Genomic DNA, 26,292 nt, shown 5'->3' on the forward strand with positions numbered 1-26,292 from the left:
CAGCCTCCACTTGTTTTTGTGAATAAAGTTTTGTTGAAACACGGCCCCTCTCGTTCGTTTGCACGTGGTCAGTGGCTGCTTTTGCCCTACCATGTGGAATCAGGGTGGAGCAGATGTGACAGAGACCACATGGCTCTTGAGGCCTAAATGCTTTTTTCTCTGGTCCTTTATGAGAGAAGTCTGCAGCCCCACTGACCCAGACAGGCTGGAGGCACAGGGCACACTCCACACGGAGCAGCTTCAGTAACTGCTTTACGCTAGCGGGGACAAAGGGACAGCGGTGGTGAGGACGGGCGGGTTTCTAGACCCAACCTGATCAAAACTAAAGAGGTCTGCTTTGACTGGTTTATATATTTAGTTTCCATATAAGATTTGGTTTGAAATCTACGCAACCCTCACTTCCCAAAGCAAATCAAGCCCTTACCAGGTGCCCTGAGAGAGCCTGGGAAGACGCTGCTGGAGGCGTGGTTTGTGCGTGGAGTTCTCTGGGAATGAGAGGGTTAATGGAGTCACCTGTAGAGGGTGGGGACTGTTGATAAAGGAATCAATGGTGGGGAGGGTGTGGGGGGGGACCCTGCGCTCTCCTTTCTCCTGGTGTCACTCCCTGTGCCCAAGGGTGTGCCTTGGATCGTCCACAATGAGGGCTCCACTCTCACCTCTCAGTGATGTCCCCAGCAGGGCGGGCACTGGCCCTCATTCCCAGACCCAGCTGAAGGAGGCGCAAACACTTCCTGAGCCCGACGGAGGGGTGGCGGATACGCTGCTCAAGGAACACTTCTCCTTCTCAGCTTCTTCCTTCTGCTCTCAGGCCTTCTTCCCCCTGCCCAGACCCTCAGACTCTTCCCCTCCAGTCTGCTTCCCCCCTCCTCCCCCGACCCTGCCCCATGCCTGGCTCTCTGGGGCCCGGGAGTTTCTGTAGGGTAGGGTTACATTCCAGAACTTTCTGTGAGGATAGAGATGTTCTCTGTCTGCACTGTCCAGTGTGGTAACCATCATGTTGTAGCTAACCATCATTGTCGTCGAAGCTACACGGTGCTATCGAGCACTTGAAATGTGACCAGTGCAACTGAAGAACTGAATTCTAGCTTTACTTCACTTCAACTTAAATAGCCACGCTGGGTCCTGTGTTGACCAGCACAACTGCCCACAAAAGGGGCATATTATTACTCCATTCCAATGACTCCATCTGGAGCCAGAGCCTCCTGAAAGTGTTTCTAGTGATGCCTTTACAGCGGAGGGGGAAGAGCCTGTGGGCGGATTGGAAGGAAGAGATGAAAGAGGGTTGGTCCTCTTCTGTCATCACCACTGTGTACTCCCTCACTACTGGTCATCACTCCCGCCACGACATTTTCAGCTCCGAGGGACGTCGCTCCTCTGTCCACTATCCTGAACCCCTACAACACCTGGGCTGCTCTCCCAGGCCGGACAACCCACACCCAGACAGGCAGACAACTCCAGATCACCATTTATTCTGGAATGGGTGGAAAAGAAGCGCATGTCCCCCTACTTAGGGCCGATGTTCCACAGTCCCATGGCAAAGGGTCTGAATAGTCTGAGGTCTGGGACCAGCTTCAGTTTTGCAAGGTCTTGAGCAAATCACGTGGCCCGAGTCTCACCTACATTACTCTTATAATGGGGACATTTGTCCTAACTGCTCCCCGGGCCTGCTGCAGGGATGCTATGAGAAAGGCTGTGTAAGACACCTTTATTTGTATTGCTAATATCGGTGTTCTTTTCTCTCCTACCCAAGGAAGCCTTCCCTGTCAGTGTCTGAGAGATTCAAGTATTTCAATATGCTTCCAATTAAAGCCCAATCTTTTATAATCATTGAGATTATAGAGTTTAAGGGAAAATAAGTATGTGTGACTAAGAGAGAGAAAGACAGAGAGAGTGTGTGTGACTGTGTATCTTGGAAAGTTCCCTTTGCCTGGAACTACCTACTGGACCCCTGGAGGACAGGGGTCCCAAAGCTCAGAAAAGAGCATCTTCTGGTCTAAAACCTTCCCCAGGGAGAGAAGTTCTCATTCATGCTCCACTGTAGAGAGGAGCCACGGGGAGGTAGGATATGAGTGTAGAGGGGAGGACAGGATAAGGAAGGCATTTTTGGAAAGATACGAAGTTGAACCAGAAAAGGGAAAACAGCAAAAACCTCAATCCATTCAAACCTATTGTTGCATTTTACTAGATCATTTACAATGGGAGGGAAAAAAAAAAAGCAATGCCACAGGAAGAAACTAGAATCAGATAAAGGTGGCCCCCAATGGTCCCCACCCGGTGGCATTCACACCCTGTGTAGTCCCTTCTGACACCATACAAGGGTTAGTCTACGGGACCAATAGAAGAGCGCAGAAGGAATGGTATGTCACTTCTGAGATTAGGTTACAAAAGACATGACAGCCTCTTTCTCTCTCTCTCCACTCATTCTATCATAAGCACCCTACAGAGAGGCCCACATTGCAAGGAAATGAAGCCTCCGGCCAACAGCCAGTGAGGAACTAAGGCCTGCCAACAACCACGTCAGTAAGCTTGGAAGTGGATCTTCCAGTCCCATCTGAATCAAGTCTTCAGAGGATTACAATCCCTGCCAACAGGCTTGACCCGCAACCTCAAGACAGACCGTGAGCCAGAAGCACCCAGTGAAACTGTTCCTGGGATCCTGACCCTTGGAAACTGTGTGAGGTAAAAAGTATTTGCTGTTTGAAGCTCTAAGTTTTGGAGTAATTTGTTACACAGCAATAGATAACCAATACAAGCGTGCAGGCCAAGCTCCATTTCCAGCACACTATCACTGGAAGTGATAACTGGCAGAGTCCCTAAAATAGTCACACACACACACAGCTATAAACACAGATGTGTGTATTCCCCACACACAGACAGGCAGTAAGTCTTCATGTTTGGGAGCCCTTGATATTTTACCTGTGTTCAGAGCATCACTGCATTTCAACAGCAAAACAGTATTAAAAGGCAGATGTCCCACTTTGTAGATGAGAAACACGCCTCAGAGAGATGAATTCGTGCCTTGGAGGCTCCACATGAGACCCAAACCAAGTCTAGACAAGTCAGCACACCCAAGGGGCCACCTATACATTTGGCTGGAACCTGGGCTCTACAGTTCATGCTATGTGACTTCCAGAAAATGAACACAGAGGCAAAAAGAATGTTTGCTTCAAGTGGGATAGTTCTAGGCTTCTAGGAGCTAAAAATCCCACCCTCAAAAATCACAACCCATGTACCCTCCCTCCCTACTCCCTACACCTCCTGGCTTTTCACTGTGCCCCAAGCTCTCAGCACGAGGTCACTCTCTTAACTCTGGCTCATCACTGAAGGCTCTGGGGAAAATGCAAAGTGACCTGCCCTGGGTTACCCATTAAGGCCGGATTGACGCCTGACACCCCAGTTCACAAGATGGGATGCAAGAGTGGTAAATGTGGGTACATGAGGAGCGCAGCTTGAGAGTAGTGGGGGTGGGGTAGATGAGGAGGCACAGACGGTTTCCCCCAGCTGTGGGCAGAGTGAGCACCACAGTGAAAATATAGACCTAGGAATTTGGCCAGGAAAGGATGCCCAAGACAGAAACTGGATGGCTCCTTGGGAGGGCGCTGGCCCTTGCGGGCCCCGCCTCGAGGGGTCCCAGCGATCAGCTTCCCAACCCCACTCCTGACCGACAGTGTGCCAACCTTCTGATCGTCAGAGCAAAGTCAGAAACCTGTCCTCCGCCTGCCCCGCCCTGGTCCCTGCCCAGCCTGTCCAAGCCACGGCTGTGGCTCACGGTTCAGAGGCACCAGGTTTCCTGCTCAGGGTGACCGTCTGTTCTCTGACACACCGAGCCAGTCTGCTGTGGCCACTCGGGATGCTGGGCCAAACGTGGACACAGCCCCATAGAGTATATTTTTCTTCCTAAAAACCTTTCTCATCTTTGGGTCTACACATCTTCCCCAAGTTCAGTGTCAGTCCCCACAAACGGAAAGCCTGAAATTGGATCCTTTGTCCACAGAATTCTCCCCTTAAGCTGAAGAGAGGAGTCTGAAGGCAACTGAAGGGCAGCGTATTCCCGAGGGAGGGGTTAGCTGCGGTAACGCTGGCTGGTGATCACGTCACCGGGAATGGCTCGCCCTCCCACGCACCGGTGAGTGTCCTGCACGCTCCCGCCCCATCCCCTGCCCCATCCTCGAATCCCTCAGCTGCTGCACGTGCTCCAGGTGAGCCAGGCAGGGAGAGCTCTTCCAGTGCATGCCGGGCCTGATGCATCCCAGCAACCACGGGCAAGGTCAGGGAAGAGGATCAAGGGAGGACGAAAAAGAGCTTGGATAGTGACAGGGGAGCGCAGTACGAGAGGGGCCAGTCAGGTGCAGACAGGTGAGCTTGGCCTGTTCAGGGAACCGAGAGCAGACTGGGGTCGGGAAGTGCAGTGAGCAAGGACAGTGAATTAGGAGGAGGCGGGACAGGGGCAGCGGGCAGGTCCGGGGGGGGGGTGGTGAGGCAGGCCTGTTTTGGCGGGAGGGGAGGGCAGGGGGTGGGGGGTGGTCAGGTATGGCTGGTGCCGGTAGGGGGTTCCGAAGGTCTATTTGACCTCTGTTTAGTAATTCCTCCCGAGTAATCCCTCCAAAAACCTTGCAGTGTTAATGGGCTAGTGCCTATTAAGTTTTAAGCCCCCCATAAATTGCTGGTGAGTTTGCCTGTCTACCTACCAGCTGGAGCTCCAGAACTTGCCACTGATGTGGGCTTGTCTGTTCCTAGAGCTCGGGCTGTCTGTCCAGGCCAACTTGGAAAGACCCAGCAGCTCCATCCATTCTGCATTTTGAAAGGCCCTGAGACGCCTGCAGGTGCTGGGAGAGCTGGAGACAGTGACGCAAGCTGCCACCTCAGAGGTGCCCACTGGGCCCGCAGGGGACCCCTTGGTCTTAATTTCCTCCAGGGGGCTAAGCAGAGGCATCACCTCCGGGGATCCGCAGGCCTGTCTCCTTGAGTTATTTTAATTCTGTTCCCTGATGTCTTGCCTAATTGAGTCCCTGCATCCCTTCTGGAAACCAGGGCCTCCCCAAAATACTCCAAACCATAATAGAGGCCACCCTGCCTTTCCCCAAAAACACACACATTGGAATAAATGGCTAAAATTAAATTACTGGGAAGACTCAGAAATAACTCTCGGCGCTCAGGGTAAGTGCTGACCCAGGCAGGAAGGCTCCTCGGTATTTTTAAAAGCTGTGCTCCCGTCCCTGCTGGCGAGCCTTGGGGAGCGAAGGGCACCCTTGTGGCCTGGGCGGTTCTCCTGGGACGTGGGGGATGGCAGCTGGAGGAAGCTCTCCCACTCCAGACTGCCTCCCGAGAGCTGCCCACTGTTCTGGAACTCACAGCACCCTTCCTCCAGCCTCTCACCAAGTGGGGCCCCGACAACCTGGGAAACCTCTGCGCTATTATAGGAACTTCCTAAATATGTCCACGCATGAATCATCCGGACCAGCGAAGGGATCTACGGGTGTGACTAACCTGGTGCAGGGGTGCAGAGGGCAGAGGGTGGGTCTTGTCTGAAATCTCACTATTTGTTCATTCCTTTGAATGAGGCACTGGCCCCTCCCTCAGTCCTTTGAAAAATGGAGGCCCCCGTGCTGCCTTTATCGCCCCAAGCACAGAGTTAATCAGGGGCTCACTTGGGGGTGTAGGTAGGGATTGGCGAGGGACCCAGAAGAGGGAGGCCGAGCATGCCGAAGGGTGGACAGGGAGTTTCCCAGCAGAGAACTGGTGAGGGGCCCAGGCTCTGAGCCAGGCTGCTTGAGATTGCCGTCTGGCTCAGCTACTTCCCAGCTCTGCGACTTTGGGCGAGTTACCCCCCTTTTCTGTGCAAATTACTTTCCTCATCTGTAAAATGGAAATAAAAACAGCATCTCCTTCCAAGGGTTGTTGGGAAGATTGTACAAGCTGATGTTTCCAAAGGGCTCAGTGTGTCCCGAACACGGTAGGCATTCTAGAAGTGCTTGCTAAATCGCTGAGTCATGTACGGGCAGGACTCAGGGTGAGCCAGGCTCGCCCGCGGGCCTAGCAAAAGGGGCCTAGAACCAACAGTACGCACAGCCCACCCCACGGGTAAGGTGGTCCCATGTGGGTAAGCAGAATGCTGGGAGTACGGAGGCTCAGCCAGGCGTGGCTGGGTACCCAGCCCACAGGACAGACCGAGACCAGATTGGTCCCAAGAGATGTACACAGGAGCAGCAGACCTGGCCCAGCTTCCTGGAGCTTTCTGGAGAGGGTGAATGGGCTGGGATGAAGGTACAGGGGAGCTAGTTATTTGCACTGAAAGCTCCAACTGGCCTCTGGAGTGTCTCTGTCTGTCTTTCCAGCCCACGGCTAAGGAATGGAATATTTCTGGGGAGGTTTCTCTGTCAACTTTAACCCCGCACTCACCCCAATACATTTGAAAGTATTAGCTCCAAAAGTGTAAGGGAATTGCCTTGGGCCAGACAAGGATGGAAACCCAGACTCCATAACTGCTGGCCCAATCTTCTTTCTTTCCCTGCACACGGCCCAAGATGGAGGGGTCCCAGGAGCAAACGTCAGGAAGGAGGGGACCCATGCTTCTGTAGAGCTGGGCTTGGGGCTGGGCCCTCTCGTGTACCTGCCATCACTCCTCACCTACTGGCATCCCTGAAGGGGGCATGTCAGTGTCGTTGGAGACAAGAAAAAGAATGAGCTTGGCAAGGGTCCTTATCGCCTCAAGATCCCCTGGCTGGTGAGGGATGAACTGGTCCAGAACCCAAGTGAGCCTGGCCTAGGCCCTGGTACCCACCATGCTGGCTGCCCCTGGCAAAGGCTGTGAAGACTTGGCACCAGAGGCCCGGTCACTTGGGGCCCTCGGAGTTGCTTGTGTCCATATGCTCTAGCAGGGGAGAGAGGGTTGGGAATAACATTTGTGAGCCAACCTAAATGTCCAGCATTTCAGAAAGAGAGACTAAGACATCTGAGGAAGCGTAATTAAACCAACTCAGGCGGCTGGTTCCCGGCGTCCATTCTACTTCCTGTCCCAGGCACAGACCCGGTGGAGATGGCACTTATCTCTCTACGGCCACTTTCCTAGTTAGCACCCCTCCTGCTCTCCAAGCCACTAGGCATGCACCCTTGCTTCCTCTTCTGTCAGCTCCCTTGCCCCCAGGTCTCCCTCCTTTGCCGTCTAGGGCTTAAGGGGTCTGGATGAACCCCAATAGCTGAAAAGAGGAGCAGGGAGCAAGCACGAAGGAGCAGCTCTCAGCTTCCCAGCAGTGGGCACAGACTGGGAGGGCAGGCTGGCCTGGCACCAGGAGCTCTGCCGAAAGGCACAAGATGGCCATGCACGGATGTGGGCTTTCCCCGGGAGAGGGACCCCAGGGACTGCTTTACTTTCCCATGAAGCGTGATGCTGAGAGCACGTTCTGAGCACGGAGCACGTGCCAGGAAAGAGGGGCAGGAGAGCGCGAGTCGTCGGCCAGCCTTCAGGGCGCTCTCGGCACCCATGAGCGCCAGGTGAGGCGGGCATTGTCCAAAGGATGATCTGGCCGTCACGGCTCGTACAAAGGCCAGGGTCTTCTCTAGGCATACCAAGGCCCTTCATGTCAATCAAACACAGACCTGGACATCTGGCTTCAAGAAATGAGCTGCGGGCTTCCCTGGTGGCGCAGTGATTGAGAGTCTGCCTGCTGATGCAGGGGACATGGGTTCGTGCTCCGGTCCGGGAAGATCCCACATGCCGCGGAGCGGCTGGGCCCGTGAGCCATGGCCGCTGGGCCTGCGCGTCCGGAGCCTGTGCTCCGCAACGGGAGAGGCCGCAACAGTGAGAGGCCCGTGTACCGCAAAGAAAAAAAAAAAAAAAAAAGAAATGAGCTGCTCTTCCTTCCAAGAGAGCTTGGGGGTGGGTGTGGGGGAGGAGAAGAAGGAGCCTAAAAATAATTCATATCTGACTCATTTTGCTTAGAATCTGACAGGGCTGCCTGCCAGGTAGGGGTTTGCCTGTCCCATTTTCTTATCTATCTTTAGCAGGGACTTAATGAGGGCAATTTCCGTGCTGCGATATAAAGACAAACCGCAGGCAATGGGAGTGTAATCTGTCTCACTGTTCCCTGGGCTCCTGATGACAGGATGACAATAATGGTCACTTCGGGGCTGAGCCGTCTGGAGGGCTTGGGGACGGTGTCATCCCAGTATAGGGCACATGAAGCAGCGGTCCCCTCAGTGCGACCCGAGCCAGGCGACGACCGTGGAGGAAGTGTCTCCCGCTCCCTCCTTCTATCCCCTCATCTCTGCTACCGCCACTCGGACAAGACAAACTACTCAGCCTAAAACCCCATCACTCACAACATAGTCCTTTATCTTCAGCACCTCTCCCCCTGTTTTCAAGGGCAAGCACAGCCCAATTTCATTATTCACAGTCGTCATGCTCTATATATAACTGTATAACCACACTGCGCCCTGAACCACTGCTCCCAGAAGAAAGACAGGGTTAGGTTCCTGCGAGCCTCCGGTCACATTTTCTCCAGTTGATCAAAGATAACCTCACTTTATGTGTGTTTTGGTTTACGAACACCTTATTTAACGTATATTGTTGATTGATTAACATTGAGCCCACCGCCAACAGCACTACCAGTCTGGCCAGCATGAAGCTCATCTAACACACGTATTTTCTCCATAAGGCGCTTCACAGCCTCCCTGGACTTTGGAACATAGACAGCACTTCAGTGCTATGCTTAGGGGCCATTTCAAACTGCAAATTCACCCATGAAAAGCACATCGACGCAAAAAACACGGCACTAAATAGATCACGGAAAGACACTGCTTTACAATATGAGAGCTGGAACAAGAAGACAGAGGTCTCCTGGTTCAACCTCAGCTGGGAACATGTGTATCAGGTGACTCGAGTGTTTTCACCGCTCTGGGAGTGTCCATGAATGACTGTGAAAGCACTGTATTGACTAAATCACACAAAACAAATCATTTTAACGAGAGGCAAATTTGCAAATATAGAATCCACGAGTAATGAGGATTGACTGTACTTCCCAAAGGGCTACCTTAACGACTCCTGTGAATGAGCGGATGGATGGATGGATCTGCACTCTGAACTAGATGAATTTCTTATCAGTTCCTGGTGGGCAAGGTCTGGGGCTCAGTCATCTTCGTCGCTGAAGGAGTCCATGACTGCAGGAGTGGTGTGAGGTGCTAAAGGGCATGGCAAGTTCCAGAAAGCAGCTGTGACTTAGAGGCAAGATTTTAACATGGCACTGGCATCCTCCAGGGTCCCTGCCCATGAGCGCAGCGTGAGGAGGAGGAGGCGGCTAAGGTGAATTCTAGAAGGGAATGAGGGGTCTCCTGTAGCCAGTGATGGCCATCAAAGGGTGTGGTAGAGCTGTCAAGAGTGTGTCGAGGAGTGCGCTCAACAGGCATTCATGACAATGCTAAAATTAAGTTTTTGTGTTTAGAGTGAGAAGGAAGAGGCAAGCATGAGTCTGCAGGTGGGGAGGATGATGTAAATTTAAGAGGGCCTCTGAGAGAAAGGTCTGCCTTCTGTCAGAGAACACGTGTTGGACCGGGAAAGGGAGACCCCGCTACAGCATCCTCAGTACGTTGCCGAGGGCCTCGGAGGAAATCCTGGGAGAGAGACAGGCACTCTGAGTGCTCATCTTGCCCAAGGGATGGAACAATATGGTCCAGAAAAAGACAGCTTTGCACGTGAGGTCATCAATAGCCCCTGACCACTTCTGAGGAACAAAGTGCTAGAGACTGCAGCTATGTGTATGCAGTTCCAATTTTTTAAAATCAGAAAAATATAGATATCATCTCTCCTAAGGAGACTGCCAAGCCAATGATCTGGAAGAAAAGATGTAACCACTAATAGCTAGCACAGTCACACAGACCAAGTCAGGGCCAGACCAAATCTACGTCCTTGAAAGGGTTACTCTCCTGATACACTTGGGGAACCCTGCAAACACCAAGATTAAGGAGTGTTTACAGAGGCTTGCCCCATCACTCCAGCCTGGGACCTGCCTTATCCATTAAAAAAAAAAAACTTAAAAAAAAATTTGAGATACAATTCACTTACCACAAAATCTACCCTTTTAAATCAAAAAATCCAGGGTTTTTTAGTATCTTCCCAAAATTGCATACCCATCGCCATTAATTCCAGATGCCCTGTTCATTTCTATCAGTGACCTAGATGATGTCACAGAAAGCTTGCAAAATCAAATCTGATGGCTGACTCTAACGTTGTCCCCAGGGAAAGAACCTGGCACCCAGGGAGGGTTTGGGCACATGGTGGCAGAGGAGGAGATGGAGAAATGAGACTGTAAATTGGTTCTACGGTTAGAGGACAGCAAGCCACTGTCATGGTCGATCATAGGACAGAGGCAGCAAGAGCTGCTGGGGGCTCTGCTCACCCTGCAGCGTCCAGGCTGTGGCCCGACTGCACCATCTGGGGACCCAGGGAGGGGGTGGCACTCAGATGTGGGGACAGCTTGCTCTCCTGCCTCTCGCCCAGCAGAGCCATCTGATACTAGCTGGCGATGACTGTGCCATTCTTTCCTTCTTTTCAAATCTGCTTTGCACATGGAGTAAATTAACCGTTCTGAGACCTCACTTAATGAAACAAATTAATTTGGAGAATGGCTATCCTGTCTCCCCAGCCGCACGGGCATCGTGCGATGGACCCCTAATGCTTCCATTAGCTGCCCCACTCTCACTGTTAGGAGGTCAGCTCTGGAGCCTGCGGGGTCTACTGGGACTTCTGACGTCTGGGCTGGGCCCCGTCAGGAGCCAGGAGCTCCGGCTTTTCCCTTCTCTTTAGTTCAGTTGCGGGTAGTGGCAGCAGTGAGCTCCACCCATCCGGCTCTGTTTCTAGGGAGTTTTGTGGGAGCGACATCCGGGGCGGTGGGAATCCCTGGTTCCCACATCTGTTTCACTGAGGCTTTCACAGTCTCACCCAAATGTCCTCCCATCTCCCTTCCAAATCCCCCTCGTGACTCATGGCTAACTCGATGCCCATCTCCTTAGGAAGCATTCTGTAACCACGGTCGCTGGTTCCTCTCTTAGGACCTCCTCGCAGGAACACGTGGATTCTACACAGTCATGCACTACATTCTGGTGGCTTCTGAGGCCAGCTGTGCAAGCTCTACCTCAGGCCCTTGAGACCAGGGACCACGCCTGGCACTTGTCTGGTTTCTCTGCAGCATGGAACGTAGCACAGAGCACTGCCCCGTCGATCCTAGTTGGAGAGTTAACGAGTGCTTCACTGTGGCGTTCGCCCTGCTCAGAAATGACACACTCGCCCCTGGCTGCTGGCTGCGCTGTGGCAGACAGCCCTCAGCGGTCAGCCCTACAGAAGTTGTCTGGGGCGGAGAGCTGCCGGCTCAAGGTCAAGGCACTCCCCATCTGATGACTAGAGCAGACATGGGGATACAAAGACCTGCCCCTTCTCTCCATCCTGGGACAGCTCTAAAGAGTCATCCCGACTTCAGAACTTCCCGTAGAATCAGAACTCCCCACGCAGACTGCGCTGCAGCTCACCCCCTCCCTCCGCGTGACCCCAAGGGCGCTCCTTAGTAAGTGTCCTGCCCAATAATCTCCATCCCAGACTCTGCTTCCCAGGCAACACAGACCATGACCTTCATTCATGGCCTCAGATGTCCATCTCTTCAAATGGAGAAGGGGTGGAGGGAGTAGAGAAAATCGCTGCATCCCCCCAGAGGTGCGATCTCACTCAAGGTCAACACAGGCAGTGGGTCAGCGGCATGGCCGGGACTCTGCCCTCCAGAGTTTGCCCCTCTGCCCTGCATCCTGAGGGTAAGGGGCTCAGGGCAGAAGACGAATCTCAGCGGACCCCCTTCCAGTCGGCAGGTCTCTGGCTTGGGTGGGGACAGAGCAACCGGAGGCATGTTGCTCTTTCAGGAATGCATGAAATACTCACTTAGTACATTCATATCATGAAATGCATGATTTTGTCTGAAATCAGCAAACATCCTCGATTAGTTTCGCAAAATAAACAAGTGGTTACCAGTTGTCCATGTTTTGAGACCATTTTAAAGGAGAAAACTTTTGAACTGTTCACAAGCTTAACCTTTTTTTTTTTTTGCAAAATGAGGAAAAGATGCCACAACTCAATTTTAGAAACAGAGGCCCTCGAAGCAGCGCACAGAATGTGGGAGCAGAGTCTGCAGATGGCTGCCCTAGAGGGGCCCTCCTTCCCTGCCAGCCCCGACAGTGGGAGCAAAGCTTTAAAAGTTGATCCCTGAGAAGGAACAATTGACCCTGGGTGCCCTGGCCCTGGAGGTGATGCGAGGAAAGTTCGCTGGGCTCAAGCAAACCCGGCACTCATGGGGATTTGGGACAATAGCCCCGCCCCTGCACCCTGCCACCGCAGACATCTGCCCTCCACTGTCACCTTACAGTGTTTTCTGAGCACCTCGGATCCCCCTGTGATCTTAGCTGGTGCTAAGGCCATTTCCCGGTGCCTTACAAGGATGAGCTTGGTTAAGCCTCCCAATTAATGAACCCATTTTACAGAAGAGGAAATCAAGTTTTCGAGGTATAGAGTAATTTGCCAAAATCATGGAGTTAATGAGTAGGAAAGGTGGCATGCACATCCGGCATCTAATTCCACGGCATATGCCTCAGACATCAGAGAATAAAAGCAGTAAGGGCACACTCAAGACCTCAAGAGGCCACCAGGAACTAGGATATAATCTAGACTTCCGTGAAGACTAGGACTCTAGAGCCCAGTTTAGAAATTCCTGCTGCAGGCTGTGGGGTAGTACAGACCCCCAGGCTCAGCAACCTGCCGAGCTGCTGAGAGTTTGCAGCTATCAACCAGGCCACAGACCCCTGCAGGCCTTCCGGGAGAGCCTTAGAGACACAGGGGGATGGAGCGGGCCACCTCCCTTCCTGTGACACTGCAGCCACCCTCCTAATTAGGCACCCACCAGCTCCCTGCTCTTGGCTTTTTCTAGGTCAAAGGTCCACCTGAGGCCGTGGAGCTGAAAAGGCTGAGAGCTGCAGTCAGCAGGGGCGAGTTCAGCTCTGCTACTTAGCTGAACAATGTTGGCTAGTGTCCCTGGCCTCAGCTATTCCATCTGTTAAAAGGGGAAACAGCACCTTTTCTCCCTTGCAGCAGAGGGGGATAGATCAGAGGCATGACACAGATAGACGCTGGCTGTGCCCTTGGCCACCGCATCTGATCCTGGTCACCTCCCCCTCTGCCACCAGGGAATGCAAGCCTCACTACTGGCAAGGTTAACCTGCTGTCCAAAAGTGTTAACTATCAAGGTCAAATATAAAGGTCTGGGGCTCAGCAAGGCCGTGACTATCTACCGTCGGCTGGAAGGTTAGGGTCGGCTGGATAATATTCCGTAGCCGTTCCTCAAATGCCAGAATCACACGCTCCACCAGGGAGGACTCGAGAGGCCCCTGGTGCTGGCTGCCTGCTTGCAGACAAAGAGGCCCTTAAAGCGCCCGGCCGCCTGCTCTTCTCCTGAAAGTCCCATGGCCTGGGGACTCTGTGACGGCTGAGTGCTGGCCTGCACCATATTCCAGATTGTGAGTAAAGGTGGGGCCCCGGCCGGCACACAGCACAGGCTCAACGTGTGTCTGCCACGCTGAATGGCAGAGTCCGAGCCCCTGATGGTCAAGATGTTTGTTGCTTGAGTCCGTCTTTGGTCCAGAGGAACACTCTCTCCTTTCATTTCAGATGATTTCCTGCAGTTCGGGTCCCGGGGAAGGTGGGCGGCCGCTCCTCAGCGCTCTGTATAAATCTTTCAAGAGTTTACTGGCATGAACGTCCTTTCCCTGCAGCCTCCTCTTCCCTGGCCCTGGCCCGTTAGCCTCTCCTCACAGAACATACTTTCCATCCCTTTAATCATCTTTATTGCCTTGCTTTGGACCCAGTCCCGGGTCCACATCCTTTGCGAGGTGTGCTGACCTAACTGGGCATTTGTTAACACGAGCGAGGCTCAGCGGAAGGCCGGCTTCCCGGTGCCCGCATGTCACGCCCCTTTTCCTACATTCCTGGGTCACGCCGCTGCTTTCCGGAGACCTGCACTGTCCAGGGGCTCCTGCTGAGTGAGGTGACCTGGCCCACAAGCGGAGGCGCGGCTGATCTGGACACTGAGAGCAGCCCGCCCTTGCCTGGGCCCACAGGGGGACTTCTCCTACGGAAGCTCGGGGACTCCCTGCACCTCCACGCACACTCTGGGGACCACAGGGCAGGGGAGGAGCGACAGCGAGCCTCTGCTCTTCCGGACACCTCCCCAGTCCCCTGTGAACCCCATGCCTCCTTTAGGGGGTGCTCCCTACTTCTCTCTGCGGGGAACCCAGGAATTAGCCTCTGTGAAGCTGCACAACAAGAAGGCGGCGCACACAGCACAGCGACTGCACTCTGGGCAGGCCAGGAATAGGCTTGGTCCACCTCTCCCTGCTCAGTTTCCCCCTTTGACGCCACTACGTAAAGTGCCTGGTGGTTTCTAAGCCCGGACCGCCTTCCTCCCAGATGGCTGTACACTCACTGTCCTCTCGGGCTATTCTGGTTCCACTAAATCCACCAGCTGATGACGTTCCGGGGGCCTGGTCCTCCATCCACCCTGAGTCGCGGCCACCACCCAACACGCCTCGTTCAGGGCCCGCGTGTGGAGGGAGGCATCAGGGACCCCGGGCAGCCCTAGTCTCCAGGAAGCTGCACAAGAAGAGGCGTTTCCAGTATTCTGAGGAAGCATGTTGACTGGGCTTTTTTTTTTTGCTCTCTGAGAACACGCTCTGTTCATTAAAGGTGAAACCACAAGCCATCACCTTTAACTAAGAAGAAATTCCCTGTAGAGGAGAACCTCATTTTAATTCTTCAGGCAGAAGCCTTCCTTCCTCCGTCCCTCCGTCCCTCCCTCCCTTCCTTCCCCGCTTCTCTCTCTTCCTCCCCTCTCTCATTTCCATCCAGAAATCATTTATGCACATGCTAACAAACGAAAAATACTCTAACCCTGCTTTTGCACAAACGGCCACACACTAAAACACTGCTCTGCACCTGGACTCTTCCATTTGGAATATACACCTTGAAGACCTTTGCCTGTCAGACAACCTTTAAGGAAACAAAGGCTCAGCCTCCCAGACGCCCAACCTCAGTTGTTTGTTCCTATCCAGGGCTACCCCAGGCACTTTTTCTGGCCCCTTGCTGTCACCCAGACCTCTGCTGGATGCCAGGGGAGATCCTGGTTTCTGCTTTAGTTTAAGTGAGCCCCAACCCCCCAGGCATTCGAGAGAAGCAGCACGTACAGTTGCTGATCTGTGTGTCGCTGTCCCAGCAGAACCCAGCACGGGCCAGGGACGGCTCTCAGGACAGGGCAGAGGAAAGACAGTCCTGGAACTGTGAGCTCCAGAGCCTCCTGGAGGCTGTGTCTCAAAACACACGTCGGCAGGTCCTGGTCCCCCGAGGACCGCTACTGTTGCTGCATGGTCAGTGGAAAGAGCTTTTCTCTTCCTGAACTGCCAAACCTGCCCTGGACTCCTGAATAGATCCAATCCCAGGGCCAACCAAGAGGTGGGCAGCCGCCACCGCCCCCGGTCACCAGCCCACTGAGTCTACGTCGCCTCTCGCCGCATCGGCTGATGACCAGGAAAAGCCAAACACAGGACAGGACCGTAGCTCCAGAAGGGCCGGCGGAGGCGGAGAAAACCCAAAGCTGGCGAGCGAGAGTCTCCTACCTTCGGTCATTTCTTCTCCTCCGGAACAGCTTCTTCGTGTGAGCAATCTCCGCCTCATGGGGCATCGGGTGGTAGCCCTGTGTGTTTGGAGGAGGAAGAGAGGATTGTCAGTAAGTCTTCTGGAAGAGAGCAAAGAACTTCTGGGTCTGAACTAACTACAACACCACCTATGACAAAATGAAATCGAGAGTTTGGAAAGGCTAGACTCTGACCAGCAAATCCAGGCTGAAAAATGGAGAACACCAGCGTTAATGAGTTTCCCATCAGGTGATAACGCTGGAATTATAGAACCAAAGAACAGTGGGGACACAAAGGGGTCCCTAGAATTTGTCATATCCAGTTACTCAAATTACAGATGAGAACACTCAGGTCCAGAGAGGTGGATGAGCCAGTTCAAGGTCCAGCAGAGAGTGAGATCCTGGTATCACTGGCTGACGGAGGCCAAGTTAGCCCTCTAACATCAAGCTTCCTAACACAGTGGGAATGTTAATATCTTCTCTGAGCTGTTGAGAGGACCAAGGAGATGCAGCCTCCTTGCAAATCCTGAGCCTCATGCAGAGGGAATGTGCCAGGACCGAGGTCTCCTCATATACTAGTCCAGGATGCCTCATGCAATTTTTACCCAAGATCTTTGTTACTTATACTCCTGGGGTATATTTAGAGGAAACATGCAAATAGCTAAATGCCTTTTTAAACTTTTAACTGGGGAAAATCCTAAAGATGGTCTTTTGCATATTGTCATCATGATGACAACTATGTATATGTTTATACCAAGGTCAGAGAGAGACCCTCTATTCATAATGCAGGGTTGATCTTGCAGATGCCGGGCCACAGGCGGAATTATTTGCAGAAGTTGGGCTGATGGCCAGCTCTCTTCTTACCATTTCCCTCTCCCCAGAAAAGTGTGTCCTGGTGGGACAAGGGAAAGCACTGCCATTCCATTATGGGCAGGCTGCGGTGGGGTGGGAGGGGTTGAGGGTCTTAGGCCTGGAGGCCTGGCTTGGGCCTGGGACATCTGGGTATGGGTCCTGGTGCAGAGTCCACAGCCTGAGCATGGCCCCCATGCTGCTCACAAGGCCCTGGGTGTGCACAGGGTCAGAGGGTGTGACAGGGCCCAGTGTGCTGGAGAGGGCACAGTGAGGGCCCATTTAGCATCCGCCCCCCCACGCACTTTACAGACAGGGAGACAGAAGCCCAGGCCCCCTCCACGGCAAGGGCACATGCAGCCCTCCGGATCTGGGCTCCTAGCGGAGCGTCCCGCTGGGCTGCCTTCTCAGGGCTTAGCCCCCAACCACGGGCTAAGCAGCCCTGGACATGGGCAGCCCGGCCAGTCTTGAGGTGCTGGGGTGGGCACGGGGAGGACAACAGGCTCAGGAGGACGCGGGGACCTTGGCCTTTCAGACGCTTGGCCGAGACTCCTACTGAGTCCAGGGAGGGAAGGGCACGTTTCAAATTTAATTTAATTTAATCTATATTATTTATATTGTCAGTCCCTCCCTCACACCCTGTCTCTTGGTTCCAACAATCCGACCAAGAAGGCATGAATGAGTTCTGGCTCGGGCAGGCACAATGGGCCTCTGCTGCCTTAGGATGTGCTTTGTTTAATGGTTTTCTCAAAGGATATTATTTGCTTTCTTTAATACAAAACACAAACAAGGAAAAACAGCAAGTCTTCCCCTCTCATTTCCCCTCTCCCACCCTCACCCAGCTCCGGGCTGGCCCCTTCCCTCCCTCCGGCCTCAGGTCACCACAGGAACACTGGGCGTGCCCCGTGGAGACAATGCAAGGAAGCCGAGCCTGGACCGGGAGCTGAGCTCCGAGGCCGGGCCGAGGGCGCTGTCGGGACACTTGGCCTTCCGCGAGCTCAGAAGGTGCCCGTCTTCCCTGTCTGGGCCCCGGAGTCCTGGGCTCTGACCTGCATCCTGGCCTGCTCACTCCCCCCTCCCGGCCACACGCTGCAGCAGAGGGGAGCTGCCCTGGTGACCCAGCCTCGGCATGGAGTCCTAGCTCTCTGCCAGGACTCAGTGTGGCCCAGGGGCATGCGCGACCCCTCAGGGCTTCTAATGAAGCCACTGCTCTGACCGCTGTGGCCATCCATCTATCACCTCCAAATTACTACATATGTATGTACGTATATAAAATATCATCGCAGTTAAAAGCCTGGGACCTGGAGCCACACTGTGAACTGTCAGCTCCTGGCTCTTCCTCTTGATGGCTATGTGACTTTGAACAGGTGACCTAACCTCTATGTGCCTCAGTTTCCACACCTGTAAAGTGGAGATAATAATAGCCTCCTGGGGTCCCTGTGAGGGTTAAATGTGTTGATAAGCATGAAAAGAACGTAGAACAGTGCCTGGTGCGCAGCACACCTCAGCAAGCGTCTCTGGCGCTGTCACTGCCATCGTGGGCGTCATCACCACCGTCATCAGCATCGGCGGCAGCAGCATTTCTCCCATCATCCTGACACTCTGCTCAGGGCTGAGTGCGCCAGGACAAGCAAGGCTGCTCTGGTCCCTCTCCTCATGGGGCCCCCAGTCTTGGCAGAGAGAGTCCAGTGGAGTTGGTTTGCAGGGGAGGAGGGTGTAGGAAGCTCGGGTTAGGGAGGGTGGAGGGAATCAGCAGAGAGCCTGGTGACCAGGTGGTGTGCTGGGGAAGGATGGAGGAGTTCTGCCTGTGTTCTCTTTGGCCTGAGGCTGGCAGATCCCAGTGGGAGGCCAGAAATCAGCTGAACAAAGTGACAAAGGTGACAGAACAAAGCCTGGCACCTCGAAGGTCTTCCGTCCCCAGGAATAACCCAGGCTGGTGCTATAGAGGACTGGTCCCACCCACAAGATCACCTGGGGCCCCAACCTACTGGCACCATGGTGAATACATGAATGAATGCCACCTTCCCTGGGGCACTTATGTAGAACTTTCAGACGGTCTTGTATAAAATGGGGTGCACTGTATTTATACAAGCTTTACTGGAGGACCCTCTTCAATTAGCCACTTAGTTCTTCAAACTCAAGCTGGTGGTGGTACCATGTGACACACACAACTCAAGATGCTGCCCACACTTCCCCCCAAACAAGGGCATTTGGGGCCAACTATGAGGCCAAAAGAGGAAGACAGAAGGAGAAACTCTGTGCTTAGCTACGATCTGTCATCAGATTAGCTGCTGACCTAGGCTGGCAAAAGTTCTTTAAAGCCGTTGGCGGGAGATGAGGCTTGTACATGAATGTTCATAGCAGCAGTATTCATAATAGCCAAGAATGGAAACAACCCGAATGTCCAATAACTGATGTCTGGATAAATATGTGGTAGCTCCTTACAATGGAGTAGTGCGTGGCTATAAAAAGAGAGGACGCTCTGATACATGCTACAGCGTGGGTGAATCTATCAAAGACCACATATGGTTCGATTTCATTTTTTTTTTTTTTTTTTTTTTTTGCGATACCCGGGCCTCTCACTGTTGTGGCCTCTCCCGTTGCGGAGCACAGGCTCTGGACGCGCAGGCTCAGCGGCCATGGCTCTCAGGCCCAGCCGCTCCGCGGCATGTGGGATCTTCCCGGACCAGGGCACGAACCCGTGTCCCCTGCATCGGCAGGCGGACTCTCAACCACTGCGCCACCAGGGAAGCCCCGATTTCATTTTTATGAAATGTCCAGAAATGGCAAATCTGCAGAGACAGAAAGTAGATGAGAGGTTGCCAGCGCCTGGGGAGTGAAAGAAGGGGGAGTGACTGGCAATGGGCTCCAGGCTTCTTCTGGGGATAATGAAAATATTCTGGAATTGGACAGTGGTAATGGTTGCTCAATCTCATAAAGATACTAAAAACCATTTACTCATATATTTTAAAGGGTGAATTTTATGGCATGCAAATTATATCTCAGTTTTTAAAAGGTGGGAAAAATATTCCAGGTAGAGGCAATAGCAACTGTTTTGAAAAAAAAAAAAAAATCCAGCCGTGGTGAACACTGTGTCCCCTCTCACTCAACTACTCTACAGAAAGCAGCTGCCCTGAAACATGGCTCCTACGAAAGGGCTGGAGAGGGTGGCATGTGTAGGCAAGGGGCATCCAACGACGAGAGTGACTAATAAGGAGTCTGGAGAGGCGCATGAGTTGGTATTTCCAGGCCCGGCCCGGGAAGATGGGGTTCTGGCTTTAGACCAGAGACCCCTCTCTGCTTTTTAGATAGGATGTAACTCTTGAGTGGAGAATGGGAAATTTATCAGGCTTGCCAGAATGATCGTTTAAGAGTATACAGTGTAAAAAAACAAAACAAAACAAATATTTTTAAGAGGGTGGATCTCATGTTACATATACTAAATAAAATAAAATGTCACAGAACTAAAAAAAAAAAAATAAAAGAGTATACAGTAGTCTTTGCTCTATTTCTTTACTCAATAAATTCTTCTATTCTATGTTTTGAAAGAGCCCCATCTGGACGTCAGTCCAGGTATGAGCATCCCCCCTCCCCCCGAATAAACAAGAGCCCCACCAGCCTCTGGTTTACCAGCTGGTTTGTGTGTTTCCTCAGCCAGAGTCAGGTGAGCCTCTGTAGCATCACCCTGGACCTCCCAGGCCCTGCCTGCTCTTCCTCTGCCTCTCTGCATGGGAATCCTTCTCCCTTTAGCTCTGAGACCTGGTTGCAGTTCCTCTCTGTCTAACCTCTGACCACTTTCAATAACTAAGTGGGCCTGGGAGACAAGTACATTATATAAAACAAGCCTCTCCTGGGAGGGAGGGAAGATAATACTCCTTCTGCGTGCAGCTTGGGCAGAGGACACGTGAAACACACACACACACTCTCTCTCTCTGTGTCTCTCTCTCTCCCGTCCCGGAGGTCAGCACGGGTCTAAGATGCGGCACCACGGGCAGCGTGTTACTGCCCTGGTTGCTGAAACCCGTCACGTAAAATCTGCCCATTCCAGGGCAGGCTGAAGCTAAGACCTCACCACCTGGGATGGCAGGTATTTCTGGGGGATTAAAGGCGGCTGCGGCAGAGCTGCTGACCGCAGACTGGCAGTGCAGGGGCCTTCCTCTGAGATGACAGCTACCAACAAACATATCTTGGGTCTGGGGAGGGAGGGCAATGTAAGCACGCTGAGCAAGGCAGCGTGTGCGCCGGGTGGCGCTGAGACCTGCTGCCTCTGTGGTAAGAGTGATGCACGTCCACTGAGCCACAGGCTCCCCTCCCCCAATCCCTCCACACTTCCCCACCCGCCCCACCATCCACTCTTCCCCCATCTACCCATCCATCCATCCATCCATCCAACCACCCATCCTATAAATACTGTCGTTTTAGACACTGCAGACACAGTAGTGAAAGAGCAATAGGCAAAATGCTGGTTTTTACAGAGCACACATTCTAGTGAAAGGAGAGAGATGACAAACAAATAGATAATATGATCAATGATGAAAAATGCTATCGAGCAGAACAGGCAGGACGAAGGGATGAGAGCAGCAGCTGTGGCGGTGGTCAGGGGAGAGCTGTCCACCACTTGCCATCCATCCATCCATCTGTCCATCCTTGGTTCTTTACCCAAGCAGCTCTCAAGGCCTACTATGTGCCACGTGCATCAGATGGGAATACCAGAATGAAGAGACCCAGTCCCAGCCCCAGGAGCTCAGGGGAACACAAATAACAAGCTGACGCACGCCATGCGTCACGGGAGAGGCTGCGTAGATGCCTCTGGCAGCCCTGAGGACCTTTGCCTGGAGCAGGGTCAGGGAGGCCTTCGCCGGGATGGTACCTGACCTGAGTGCTAAAGGGCTGACAGGAGCACAAGGGAGAAGAAGGTATGTTACAACTTCCACCTGCGGGACAACACACGCCAGGGTGATAGGTGGATCGGGTGGAGACACGCTGGCCCTACAGGAGGAGACAGAGGCACCGGGTGCTCCGAGGGCCGGGGTGGGGGCCCCGACCACAGTGTCGCGTGCGGTGTCTTCACCCCTACGGTGGGTAGAATTGCGTGCCCCCAGAAGATAAGCTGAGTCTTAACCCTGGGTACGGATGAACGCGACCTCATTTGGAAACAGGATCTTGGCAGATATGACGGAGTTAAGACGAGGTCATACAAAATTAGGGTGGTCCTAAACCCAATGACTGGTGTCCTCATAAGAAGAAGGAAATTTGGACAGAGACAGAGGGAAGAAGGCTACGTGAACATGGAGGCTATGTCTGGAGGGAGGCGCTTCAAGCCAAGGAACAGCGAGGATTGCTGGCGGCCACCAGAGCCAGGAGAGGCGAGAAGGGATTCTTCCCTAGAGCCTCCAGAGGGGGCGTGGCCCTGCTGACACCTTGACTTCTGACTTCCAGCCTTTAGAACTGTGAGACTGTAAATTTCTGTTGCTTTAAGCCACCTGGTTGACGGTGGCTCCAGCACCCAAAAGTAGGAGATAATAAATCGCTCTTGTTCTAAGCCAGCAGCTTGCTGGCACTTTGTCATGGCAGCACCCTGCCCCCCCCACCCCCCCACCCCGCCCCCCCTTCCCAGGCCAGGAGACGAGACGAACACAGGTGGAAGAGTAGGCAAAACCATTTGTGCTTTAAAAAAGGGTCATTTTTCTAACTGGATTTCCTTTGCCAAAATGGAGTTGCATTTGTGAAAGTTACGTGCTCACCAGGTAATTTCACCGTGTTGGCAGCCTGTTTTACCAAGGACGAAGGAGGGGCTCAGTAAGGTCCAGGAAGTTCCTCAGGGCCACCCAACCAGTTGGCAGCAGGCTGTACCTGCCGCCTCCAAGGCTCACGCTCCCAACTGTGATGTCACTCAGCCTGCAGCACCAGGGCAGAGATGTGGAGGTGGAACCACTGGGGGCATGAGAGGGCATCTCCTGCCCCATCTCTGACCCCATGGTGCCGGGCCATGCACTCTGGGTCCCAGCAGGTGAGGAAGTGGCTCAGCGCAAGCTCCGCCCGGTACTGTAGCCACCGCTGGACGGCCCCATTTCTGTCCATGGTGCCGCCCACCAGGCGTGAGGATGGAGAGCTGGTGTCCCTGGGCGCTGGCTCAGATGCTGTCCCATGTCTGCCCTGCAGAGTGCGTGCCCGTGTGTGCTCACCGTGACCTCTGCGATGACCCTGGCCACGGCCCCTCCGGCAGGCCTCCGCTCCCCTCTCTCTAGGGGGTGGTGCTCACGACACCAAGCTTAACCCTGCCCTTCACTCCCCAGGTTGGTGGGGTCAGGGCCCCTGGCTACTGCTCTGCCTGGTTCCCCTTCAATCTTGTGGGACGAGGTTTAGAAGTGCCCCACAGGGCTCAGTCCCACGGCCGGCAGCTTCATGGAACCCCAGGCCCGCTTTCCTTCCAAGGGAGATTCTCCTGACATTCCCGTGACCTGTGACCTCTGACCACTGGCCTTGGACCTGGGTCTGGTAGAAATCATCCAGGCCTAACTATCTCACAGGTCTATTCTCTCTCTCTCACACGCCAGCTCTTTGCAAAGGGAGACTGCGTTACACAAATACAAGAGAGCCTTCCTCCTGTTGTGTGAAGACCCCCAGACTGTGGTAGACCTGGACGGGCCTTCAGTAGGAGGTGATGCGGCTGGGAAATGCTGGCGCTGGAAGGGAAGGCTGCGGATCCCGGCCCAGGTGAGGCAGCAGCGGGAGGTTCCAAGCGGGGCATGGAAAGCTGTGCTCAAGGTGACTCCAACCAGAAATAAATACAGGATCACAAGACTCCACTGCCAGCACACCTGGAGCTTGGTTCTTTTCTACACATTAGCTGCCTTTTCCCACACGCACCAGTCTCCTGACAGGTAAGCCCTGTGGCCCCAGCTGTACCCTCTCCAGCGACCCGCCCGTCTGCCCCCATCTCTCCTGGATACCGACTCCCCACCTGGCCTCTTGGAAACCACAGCCTCTCTCCTCTTCTTCACAGGCTTGCGTATTGGCCCTACCTGTCACTCCCAAGGATGCTTTGAAACACATGGAAACCAATGGCTTCTTTCTCTCCAGAAAATTCCAGATGGCCCAGAGTGGAGGACCCCAGGAACCGTGACTCAGAAGAACTGGATGTTGGTTCTGCCGTGCCCACTGGGCGATCCCAGGGAGCTGGAGTCCCACAGAGGCAGGACAGACTCAGGCCAAGCCAGCTGGGACTCCCCAGGTCCCTGTCTCCGGCTCGACACGGGTAGACATCCCGAGGGCCGACGGTATGAAGGAAACATAGCACTTGGCAACTTAAGGGGCCATAAAAACAACAAGTACAGCTCCTCTGACAATGAGTTTGTCTCAACCGTGGAACCCTCCTCTTGCTAGGGTCATGTTTTTTCATAGCTTCTAAGAAGTTATCCTACCAAGTTCCACGTGGGCAGGATGTGTGGGTCACGTCCAAGCTGAAACAAAACAGGTAATGTTTCTAAAATTCCTGGAATCTCAAGGCTGCACAGCTATTCAGAGAAGCCGACCTGTTTCAGAAAGAAAGGTGGGAGGCGGGAGGCTAAACCATGTTGAAATCCGTGATTTTCTACCTTTTCTTTTAATTTATTTTTTTTAATCAGCAGAGACCCTTTTAAGAACAATACCTCAGCTGGAGTCCCAATATAAAAACAAACATAAAGGTAGACGGGGCAGAGATGCAGAGGCTGCCTCTGAGCCACCAACATCACCCGCTGCCTCCACCCCGTCCCCCACTCACACCCTGGACTGTGGACCTGGCCGCCACCCATTCGGAAAGGCTGGATGCTGGCTACACAAGAGCTGGACATTCTTCCAGAAACGGAGCCTAACTGAGGCTCTCTGGCCAGGGTTTCGTGGGGTCTACTGCACATGAATATCTTGCCTGTGGCAGCCTTTGGGGTGCGAGCCCACAGCATTTATCCAGCACGCAGGGGTCTGTGCCTGCACTGTAGTGTGGTTACGGAGACCAGGTCGCTGGCATGTGGCCTTCCTTGGGTGCACTAAACTAATAAAGCCCGTCCCTCCTTTTTCCTTCAAGTTGGGTTTCTCACTGTAACAGCCAAGAATCTTGACTAATAAACCCACACAGCCTTTAGGCAACCTGGGCCCCAGCTCTGTTGCCAAACCTGGATACCACTGGGCAGTTATCTCACCCAGCCCTCTCCTCCTTCTTCTGGAAAATGTGGATGAAAACACTTGCTTTTCCTGTCTCCTGTGTCATGACTGCTTGTCTTCCTTTGATTTCATGAGCCAATCAGTTACCCTTTTTATCTTTAAATATATTTTGAGTTGGGGTTCTCTCACTTGCAACCCAAAGAGTCCTAAATAATTCAGCATGATACAACTTTAGGTATTGTTACGGTTGTTCTTAGTATATCCATGAAATCCTGGAAAGCAAACACGACTGTCCCTGCCCTCTCCCGCTGGTAGCCATGTCAGGAAACGATCCACTGAGCAATGTCAAATACTGATGACATTGACTTGATAATGTCTGAGTAAACAGAAAATAAAAAGCGAGAACACTGGTATAAAGGATAGGACTACAAACCAATAGAAAAATGTTAGAAAATTGCTTTTATGTTACACTGTGTAAAATGTAAAGGAAACAATTACTAAAGTGCTGCTTTTTCAAGCACTGTCAGATGACACAAACAGATGGAGAGATATACCATGTTCTTGGATTGGAAGAATCAACATTGTGAAAATGACTATACTACCCAAAGCAATCTACAGATTCAATGCAATCCCTATCAAATTACCAATGGCATTTTTTACAGAACTAGAACAAAAAATCTTAAAATTTGTATGGAGACACAAAAGACCCCTAATAGCCAAAGCAGTCTTGAGGGAAAAAAATGGAGCTGGAGGAATCAGACTCCCTGACTTCAGACTATACTACAAAGCTACAGTAATCAAGACAATATGGTACTGGCACAAAAACAGAAATATAGATCAATGGAACAGGATAGAAAGCCCAGAGAGAAACCCATGCACCTTTGGTCAACTAATCTATGACAAAGGAGGCAAGGATATACAATGGAGAAAAGACAGTCTCTTCAATAAGTGGTGCTGGGAAAACTGGACAGCTCCATGTAAAAGAATGAAATCAGAACACTCCCTAACACCATACACAAAAATAAACTCAAAATGGATTAGAGACCTAAATGTAAGACTGGGCACTATAAAATTCTTAGAGGAAAACATAGAAAGAACACTCTTTGACATAAATCACAGCAAGATATTTTTTGATCCACCTCCTATAGAAATGGAAATAAAAACAAAAATAAACAAATGGGACCTAATGAAACTTAAAAGCTTTTGCACAGCAAAGGAAACCATAAACAAGACGAAAAGACAACCCTCAGAATAGGAGAAAATATTTGCAAACTAATCATCAGACAAAGGATTAATCTCCAAAATATATAAACAGCTCATGCAGCTCAATATTAAAAAAACAAACAACCCAATCCAAAAATGGGCAGAAGACCTAAATAGACATTTCTCCGAAGAAGACATACAGATGGCCAAGAAGCACATGAAAAGCTGGTCAACATCACTAATTATTAGAGAAACGCCAATCAAAACTACAATGAGGTATCACCTCACACCAGTTAGAATGGACATCATCAGAAAATCTACAAACAACAAATGCTGGAGAGGGTGTGGAGAAAAGGGAACCCTCCTGCACTGTTGGTGGGAATGTAAA

At 52.5% G+C, this 26,292-nt stretch overlaps 1 protein-coding gene across 4 annotated transcripts in view; it reads right to left on the bottom strand.

Annotated features, from left to right (window-relative positions):
* Positions 1-26,292, bottom strand: part of CTIF (cap binding complex dependent translation initiation factor) — a 308,260-nt gene that overhangs the window by 129,551 nt on the left and 152,417 nt on the right. For all 4 annotated transcript variants that reach the window (XM_079942099.1, XM_079942097.1, XM_079942098.1 and 1 more), the window contains exon 7: positions 15,694-15,770. In XM_079942099.1, coding sequence (XP_079798225.1) covers positions 15,694-15,770 — 77 coding nt within the window. The remainder of the gene's footprint in view (positions 1-15,693; positions 15,771-26,292) is intronic.

Source organism: Stenella coeruleoalba (assembly GCF_951394435.1).
Source record: "Stenella coeruleoalba genome assembly, chromosome: 14".
Lineage (NCBI taxonomy): Eukaryota > Metazoa > Chordata > Mammalia > Artiodactyla > Delphinidae > Stenella > Stenella coeruleoalba.